The 9,385-nt window shown below is 43.9% G+C and overlaps 1 protein-coding gene across 3 annotated transcripts; it reads left to right on the top strand.

The window, feature by feature from the left end:
• The first annotated feature begins 599 nt into the window (after window positions 1–599).
• Window positions 600–3,327, top strand: s100s (S100 calcium binding protein S). 3 transcript variants are annotated; one of them, XM_030411405.1, is made up of 4 exons: window positions 600–655; window positions 1,852–1,898; window positions 2,241–2,394; window positions 2,611–3,327. In XM_030411405.1, exons 2-4 carry the CDS (start codon window positions 1,885–1,887, stop codon window positions 2,797–2,799), a joined length of 357 nt encoding a protein of 118 aa, XP_030267265.1. In that variant the 5' UTR covers window positions 600–655; window positions 1,852–1,884; the 3' UTR covers window positions 2,800–3,327. The 3 variants fall into 3 exon arrangements, with proteins under 3 accessions (XP_030267265.1, XP_030267266.1, XP_030267267.1); XM_030411407.1 differs by having other exon boundaries at window positions 607–655; window positions 1,852–1,902; XM_030411406.1 differs by lacking the exon at window positions 1,852–1,898 and having other exon boundaries at window positions 601–655.
• The last annotated feature ends 6,058 nt before the right edge of the window (window positions 3,328–9,385 follow it).

Consider the following 9,385-nt stretch of genomic DNA (forward strand, 5'->3'; position numbering starts at 1 on the left):
AATAAACCTGTTGCAACATTAAAGTGATGAACAACATTAAATGCTTTAATAAATAATAATCCAGTGGTAAAATACACGATTCCTTTTTATTACACTATAAAAGTTCCTCTTTAAACAAAGATACGTCAAGGCATTTCAGCAGAGCTCTGTGCTGGAGTTTGTGGTATATCAAATTCGAAGAAGATTTTTATTTTAGCTCCAAATATCAGTTATGTGTGTCCTTGATAAGTAATAATCAGTATCGCTAGAATACATTAACTGACCCCTAATCTCCGCAGCAAAGGGAGAAAATACAGTTAAGGGTGTTTTTAAAGGTTGCTCGCCCCGCACCATGTTGCAGTATGAGATACTTGCATCATGTGTGTTTGTGTGTGTGTGTGTGTGTGTGTGTGTGATGGAGAGAGGGAGGAGGGGGGGGGGAGAAAGCACCTGCAACGTAAGAAGAGAGAGAGGGGGGGGGGGGGTAGGAGGATAGAGAAACAGAAGTAAGTGGGTGAAGGAGTTTAGGGGGGGTGGTGGGGGGGGGAGGAGGAGGAGGGAGAGTGGGCAGGTGATATTTAAGCCACTGGCAAACTCTCTCTCCCCATCCATCTCTGCCTTGGCTCAGTCCCCTGCACCTCTTCAGAGACAAAGGAGGCCCTCCATCAGCACTCAGGTAAGACCGACAGCTCTGAGGGGTTTGCTGCTTCGCCTGTACTTTCTCCTCTACTTTGTTTGATGATGAGTTCCTTATGAGTAATAGCAAATTTCAACTCTGGCTGGTTGGGGAGGGAGTTCGTCTGAAGAGTTTTGTTTTCATGTTTGCTTTCTGTTGACATTAACGTTTTTTTTTTTAACATCAAACTACTGCAGCTGGCAAAGAAATGATGATACGCTTCAATGTAGAACAAAGGATGCACCGCTGCCGGGTTTTTTTTTTTGTGTGTGTGTGACCAAATTTTAAAACTTCACGCATCACTCGACCCAGACAATCTTCCATCCTCGAATTCCCAGAGTGCACGTCCATTATGACTCAATATTGTGTTACTGGCGGCATTTTCGTCTCCATGGTTTCCCTATTGTTTTGTGTCAGTCAGTGAGACAGATGACCCCTATAGATTTTCCAGTAAGTCAGCTGTGGTGTCCACTCGCCTCCTTCCTTTGTCTCCGCTGCCTACATCGGTGACCTCTCGGCGCACAATGCCCCCACAGCATGACGAGAGGCAATAACCGGTGACTGACATTAGCATCCCCTGTCTCCTTTTGTGATGGTTAATGAATGATGCACGAGGAGATTAACGGATTGACTGTGGGCCTCCGTGTATTGCACGTCCACAGATTAGCCTCAAAATAATCTTTCAGGCTTTTATTCTTGTAGAAGCGGGTCCCCTAAACTTTGATGCAACAAAATGTAACTTCTGGAGTTTCATCCCCAGATCATCAAATACAAGGCTTAGCATTTGACGCTCCAGGGACGAGACTCACAATCAGCTATCTTTGTGCGGGAACTTGCATTTTGTTGCTTTAAACTTGAATGCAACTGAGCAAGTGAGTGAGCGGTGAGTGCACCCACACCTGTTTGCGCAAGTTAGAATGCATGCAGGCCCCTCAGGTTACTCGGCCCCTTAGTTTCCCAACGTGAGGTTTGTGTTTCAACGTCCGGTTTTGAGTGATAAGGCTGTTACACGATCAGCAGAGAACTTGTTTTACACTGAAAACCCTTTTCACCGGTTGCATGCCTTGCCGATCCCGCTCACGGGGGCGATAAACCCTAGAGCGAAACAGCTCAAATGTTCCTCTTCTGTTATATGCAACACTAACCACCAACTCTGCATCATTGACAGTGACTTATCTCTGTCTGTGTGTGCGCAGTCTCTCCACGAGTCCAGCACAAGGAGCTGCAAGATGCCGGACACAATGTGTGTAAGATTGTTGTTTCCACAAAAAAAAAGCTATCCTCCATCTTTCCATCCATCCAAACCTCTGAAATGTAAAACCCCAGCAAGGTCACACATACACAGTCACCACACCACTTAAATTAGGGTCAGTAATAGCCTCTGCCTTGCATGCAGAGCGTTATTCGACCCTTCTTGTGTAGAAATGGGAAAACCTCTCCTCACTGTGCTCCTTCCATACACCTATCACTATCTCTTGGAGGAGGCTTCACCCTTCGACTGCATGTGGCCGCACATGCAGTCGGGGCTGGAGCGGGCATTTCGTGGCAGAGTCTGACCTTTTTCGACCTGATGCCCTTTTTGCAGCATGTCCAAGGAGCCCAGTTCCAACCTGGAGAGTGCCATGCAGATGCTCATAAAGACCTTCCACAAGTACTCGGGGAAGGAGGGCGACAAGTACACGCTGAGCCGGGGCGAGCTGAAGGAGCTGCTACTAGAGGAGCTGGGGACCTACTTAGGGGTAAGAGGAGGGGGCAAATAGGTGGTTGTGTGCGCTGACACACTAATGCCGTTTGCAAACATGCAAAGGTATGCACTCGCATACTCGGACGCAAGTTGGGACAAGCTTGTGCAGTGATGTATGCCCACACACATACACACACACACACACACACGACAGAACACACATTCTTATCTCTCCCCCTCCCCTCTCTTTTCCTCCGCCCGCCGCCGTCAGAGCTCCAAAGATAACGAAGCGGTCGAGAAGGTGATGAACGACTTGGACGCCAACAACGACGGGGAGGTGGACTTCACCGAGTTTATCATCCTGATGGGTGCCCTCACCGTCGCCTGCAACGACTTCTTCCTCGATGTGAAATCGGACGAGAAACCAAAAGGAGAGGGCGACACATCGAAGAAAGATTGAGGCGGTGCAAGAGGGGAGAAAGAGGGAGGAGGAGGGGGGAGGTTGAAAAGAGTGGAGGCGGGGGAGACAGAGTGGAGGAAGAGAAGGGGAGCAGGGCTGTAAATCAGGGGAGATGCTCTTATGCAATCCATAAAAACACTACAACTACACATGAGGGGAAGATAGTTTGTGGGTTCACAGCACACGGGGCAGTCTTTTCTTTCATACCAAAGCAGATCCGGAGCCAGTCGCTCTCTGAGCGACTTCACACACAGACAGACCAGGGTTCATTCTTCTTCTCTCAGCTTAAATACAGCAGGATGGACAGTTCGGGGTGAGGCGCCGGAGGGACAGGAAGTTCGACTTTTGAGCATTTCTTGCACACGAATAATTTGTGAACGTATATGAAGTAGCAGATTATCATATCATTGTATGTACTCAGTGTTCAGCAGCATGTTTATCCCCTTTTCTGTGCGCCTATTTTGTAATCCTTTTTGGTAGTAACCAATGCATTCTTCAAAAATATTAAACATGGCATTTAACCAACTATCCACCGTGTTTGGTTTCACGTGCTTGCCCTCAAATGCTCGTCGACATGTCTGGCATGAGCCGCCGCACCTGGAAATCGAGTTTGAGCGGCGCAAAGAGAGAGAGAGAGAGAAACAGTGTCAGCAAACTGTGGTGTGTAAGTGTCCATCTCTTTGTGTGTGTCTGTTTGTCTGTGTGTGCGTGTGTGTGTGTGTGTGTGTGTGTGTATTGGGGATTCCCACAGAGTAAACTGCTCCAGCTCACACATCCTGCCAACAATATCCTGCAAGTCTTGTTCCACTGGATATAAGCTGACCCAGATGTTTGACTTGGATCTACATGGAAAACTTCTTCAAAAGAGGGAGAAGAAGGAGGAGAAGAAGCAGAAGAAGAAGAAAAAGAAGAAGAAGAAGAAGAAGAAGAAGAAGAAGAGATGGTGTGATAAAGTGTGTGGGTGTCTGTGTGCGTACGTGCATGCGTTTGTGAATGAAGGAAGGCGAAGGCGAAAGGCGAAGGCGGGGAGTGAATCCAATTTATGGAGTAAATTACCAAAGTATGTAAGTTGGAAAGCAGTGGTATAATCACAGAGGAATGTTGGAGCTGCTGTGACTCTTAGCACACTCTGCTGTCCCTCAGTGTCTTACACAACACACACACACACACACACACACACACACACAGATCAGTAAATCAACACGTCCTCTTCCACCTCATTGGCTTTTACAGCTGCTCGCGCTTTTTGAAATATGACGAGGGACGAATAGCTGAGCAGCTGAATCACAGATCACAGAGGGATCTCGTCACTTCTGGGCGTAATCGCGCTCGAGCGCCGATGAGCTTAACCTCTCTCCTCCTCTTCCTCCTCCTCCTCTTTTTACCTTCAGCGACACCAAGAAAGCCACTCCGGGTTAGCCGGTGGCTCGTGGGCGGGGTTCACCCTATCTGCTTTCATTCCCACTGCGTTCTCCCAAAAGGGCGCCCTCTGATTGGCTGCTTTCGAACGCTTGAGCTCAACATGCTCGGCCTTCAGATAGGTAAACAATTCAAAACAAAACAGTGTGCATGGCAGTTTAACCCTTTCACAGGCCTGGAGGGAAACAAACAACCTGTCGCGGCCGTTAAAGGATCGAACAGGTCATCCGCCGGTCGTGTGGGCCTAAAGAGTGGGTGGACAAAATAATGTGAACGCCTCAAAGAAAAAGGAGAAGGGAGAGCATTTGCAACCGGCTCTGGTTTACAAAAGCATACTATTGAATATGCCAAAGACATGAAACCCTACAGTGAACACATACACAACATAACGGAGGTGTTCAGGTAATTTGCAGAAGTAAGAGTAAGTAAAAGTCCTGCAGTCAAAATAAGTATTTGCTGCTCAATGTACTCATTCTATGTTAAAACAGCCCTTGTGATAACTTTGTCAGTACAGAAGCATGAGTGCCAAAGTAGCGGGCCACTTCCTGATTAACGGGAGACAAATGAATAAAAACAAAGGCTTTCTACACACTAAATACTAATTTTTCATACTTTTATTCTATTCATTTATCTAAATGAAACTATCAGAGAAGGTGAGAGGGGAAAATGCCTCTTGAGGGAAATTGCAGGGTATGTCACTCTGTTTATTCTGAGCCCAGGGCAACGAGCTCTTCAGTCCTCGGCTACAAGTTGTCTCTGAGATAACTTTCAACACACATATTGTTAAACCAGGGTTAACCTAGGCCCAGGGGTGCACCATTAACAGTGAACATCTACTGGCCAGGGGTTAAACGTCCGTCGGAAAATGTGAAATGAAAATGTGACTGATGTTTATGTAGAAGAATGTCGTGTTATTGCTCCGAGCTCGGGGCTAACAGCTCCGTTAGCTCGGGGCTAAGAGGGTTCAAAGACAGTCACTCGGCCCCGGGCTAACTGCAGTGCGAGAGGGCCTTCATCTGAAATGTTGACGAGCTGACGCGACTACAAACTACTTGTTGATTCAATCTTCAACAAGCTAATAAAATGTGTTTTTATGTAATCTAACCAAAAAGCAACTGTAACTACAGCTGTCAAATAAAGTTGGTATCAAAGAGGTGGAGTCAAAGGTGCATTATTTCAGGGGACGTGTGAGTTACAAGGCTCTGGTGGTTCTTTTTCATGAATAACATACTTTGATAAGTCAGGAAGTAACTTATTAAATATACTACAGTACTGTACTTAAGTAAAGTTTTAAGGTATTGTAGTTTACTTCCCATTTATGTTGTTTTACACTTCTACTCCACTACTTGTATCTGACAGCCACACTTACTACACACTGCACAGCGAGCTCCAGCATCCACGTCAGAGGAGTCTGCACCAATGCTAAGAAGCTAAAGTGAAGATTTTGTCTTTATAAGGGTGCAGATAACGTCTTTTTAGATCAGTTTGGGACTTGGATTATGCTGTTTCCCTCCTGAAATGTGTCAATTGAATAAATGGAATTACTCAAGTAAAGTACAGCTATTAAAAATATTTACTTAAGCACACTGCCAGAGTAAATGAGCCTAATGTATTTTTAACCACATTATGCTGTATTGAATTACACATCGAGCTAATTGGCCTGTTATTTAGAAGGGCCACCATCGATACCTCATCAACAGCGTTGTAATAATGTACCCAAAAGTCACTCTTGAGGAAAAGTAAAGAAATTCTTGAACATGAGAGGCACACATATGAACTGTACTCGAGTAAAAGTCAGCGAGTATCTGGTATAAACTTTACTTAAGCATCAAAATTACATGTAAAAGTAAATTATACATACTGTAGATCAGCCTGGCCGATTGTATGATTCAACATTCAGTATTATTGGAATCACTGTTTGTTTGTTTGTCTGTTTGATATCTGATTGATAGAATTAATCAAATAAAAAAAGGACTACTTTACTTCTGATGCAGCTTTTTATCTGCAACATAATTCATAACTGAGGTTATAAAAATAAATGTAGTGGAGTGGAAGAATGAAGAAAAAGAAGAGAATTTAAACACTCAAGCACAAGTGTTGAAATATTACTTTGGTTGAAGTGAAAGGCTCCCATGTGATTAGTTTCTGAATAAGTAGAAGTGTCTGACATTAGTAGAGTTACACCAAAAACATCAAAAGTACTTTTATTTACTTGTGTGTATATACTCTTCTGTATACTACGGGTCGACCGATTACTGGATCTAGTATTCACAATTTTTTTTGAGTAGATTACAAGAAAATTGTACTAAAGTAAATACCAAAATTGAGTAAATGTGCTTTACATTACATTTCCACACTGCTTTCCAAATGTAAATGTAGATGTACTTTATACGTCCAACTTACTGCTACTTAAATGCAATGAGATTCCAGTGTGTTACTGAATGTAACAGGATGTTTCCTGGTGAGTTATGGAGCCGTCAATGAGGTGTGTCAGGTGTAAACCAGGGCAGGAGAGACAGCCCTCCATGAGTTATGCTCTAGAGCAGTTACTTAATTGTCAGACACATATCAACCTTTCAGCCACACAGGGGACAAACAATAGCTGGAGGGCATCTTTCAAACAGTATCTAAAAGGACGCCTGACCTTACCAGGTGAGCCGATTCGAGCTAAAAGGCCGGAGTCTCAGCTGATGGAACCCCACATGGCAGGTGCTGCCTCGTGTGAGGAGAGAGGAGATGAGCAACACAAAGCCGGGGGCCATGACACTGGCACCCAGCCTGAAGGATCTGATAAGGATGGCAGGAACACTTCGGTTACCAACAGAGCAGGTCAAGCGACACCCAGATGTCAAGCCGCCACGTCCATCAGACAGATTCGGGCAGCGATCACGTCAGGCTGTCATGCAAGGCTGAGAGCGGGCAGCGATTGCATGAGAGCGGGATGGCACACACACACACGAAGTTACTCATTCGAGTATACAGTGGCAGAGGTGGCTCCAGCTCTATATTATGTGATGATTAATTCCTTTCCAGGTGTAGCTCGCTGCCTCTTGGGGAGAATTTGAGAAGGGCTGCTTTCCTCAGGTTCAGTGAAATCCATCTTGATAAAAGACCGGAGGGAGACCTTATGGCTGCAGCTCACTGCCAGAGAGGAGTCAGGAGACATATGAGTTACAAAGCCCTGGCACGCCTAATTCATAAAGAACATGCTTTGATATATCAGGCAGTAACTAATTACGTTTACTCAATGAAGGTACTTCTCAGGGCGATGTTGCATTTTTTTACTCCGGCGGCTGTAGTTACCAGGATTATAGTCCTAATAGAATACACCACATTGTTAAAGATGTCCTTATCCTTTGTGGTCGCTCACAGAAAAGCAGTGAATAGTTAAGGCCCGGTGTCACATTTCAGATGTCTCTGAGTTGTTAGCAGCTCCGACAGAGACACACGTCTCCACTAAACTTCTCGCAAGGTTTTCATTTAAACGTGCCGTCACTTTATCCAGTATTTCGTTGATAAAAGCAAAGTTTATCTCAACCAGTTGTGTTCACCAAAACTTTGTGGGTTTGTCTGTCTATTAGTCTTTCTGCCTCATTAATCATGCCAAGATTTACATCCCAGATTGTAAATGTGTCAGGATGCTTAGTGAAAACAGATTGCGATGGTTTTTACAAAGTGTTCCTCGGCCCATTTAATATCCGTTATAGAGCGGTGAACCTCGCTACATCCTCTTTTCGAGCCTTTCGAGGATGCCCCTTTCATACCCAATCATGTTATTATCAACTGTTATTACGAACCTGTTTACCTGTGGAAGGTTCCAAACAGGTGTTTTGGGGGCTTTATACAACTTTCCCATTCTTCTGTTGTTCCTGTCTCAGCTTGTTTAAAACATCAATGAATGCGACAAGATGAAACATTGAGTGTGTTGCCTTTGAGCGGGTTTTCAATCAAGTATATGTGAGAAAGAAGAGGATCGCATCCTGTTTTATTTGTGTTTCACACAGCATCTCAGCGCTTTTGGAATCAGGGTTGTATCTCAAGACACTTTTGTACCCTCAAGTTAGGAAGCAAAGGATCAAACTGCTGAACAGTTAAGTAGTTCAAAAGTAGCTCCACCTCTCCTATAACAGCTGGGCTGCTTACACTAATGTTATATATAATAATATGTCAGTCACAGAGATCATTTTTCTGCAACATTTTTATCTTTACTTTTGGTATTTTAAGTATATCTAGCTGTATTTTTAAAGGATAAGTTCACCCAAAAATGAAATTTTACTTATAATCGATCCGCTGCTGACGAAAAGTCAGGTCAAGTTTGGGCGTCCACAAAACATTTCTGGAGCTTCACAGCAAAACAGCGTTGCAGTATTGCCCTAAACAATTGGAGTAGATGGGGACTTTTTTTTTAAATAATAGAGATAAAATAAAACGAAATGGACGCATATATTCAGTATAATCCAAGTCTCGAGAAGCCCAGAGATCCCAAACCGATTTTAAAACATGTTATTTACACCTTTGACGAGCTTACTGTCTCACTTTTGGAGGGGTGCGCGCTAACACTTTTAGCTTTGTGGCACCAACTTTAAAAAGTTCATCAAGAAAATAAATTAAAAGTAAATAATGCCTACTTTTATCAATTTAGGACATGGATTACACCGGACAAGCTGCATGGAGCCATTTTATGTTTCATCTTGTTTTTTGTTTTTTTACATTTTAAAACAAGTCCCCATCTGCTTCATCTGTTTAGCAGAATGCTACGACACTGTTTTGCTGTGAAGCTCCAGAAAAGTTTCGTTGTCAACAAATTTACATCCGCATGAGGGTGAGTAGATAATAACTCACTTTCTTATTTTGGTTTGAACTTCTCACTAAGTAAAACACTGAATGCAGGACTTCTACTTCCAACTGGGTTATCTTAGACTATTGTACTGCTACTTTCACTCAGGTAAACAGTCTTAATACTCATTCCAGAGCTGACAAAAAGGTTTATTTTTCGTAGCTATGGCGGGCGAGAGTGTCTCACGAGTCGCCTGCACCCAGTCAACTGCATCAAACAGTAATCCGTGAGACGACACAACACACTGAGAAGACTGAAAGTTATCCCTGGTTTTAGTGTAATGAAATCTAACCTGCGGGTCGCTCGCCTTCATAAATTAAAACACTAATT

The sequence above is a fragment of the Sparus aurata genome, chromosome 3, assembly GCF_900880675.1.
Source record: "Sparus aurata chromosome 3, fSpaAur1.1, whole genome shotgun sequence".
Classification (NCBI taxonomy): Eukaryota; Metazoa; Chordata; class Actinopteri; order Spariformes; family Sparidae; genus Sparus; species Sparus aurata.

Excerpts from the sequence above, each read along its gene's own strand:
- s100s (XM_030411405.1), top strand. Across the intron at positions 2,395-2,610 it reads AGCTGGGGACCTACTTAGGG|AGCTCCAAAGATAACGAAGC; the intron begins GTAAGAGGAGGG and ends CGCCGCCGTCAG.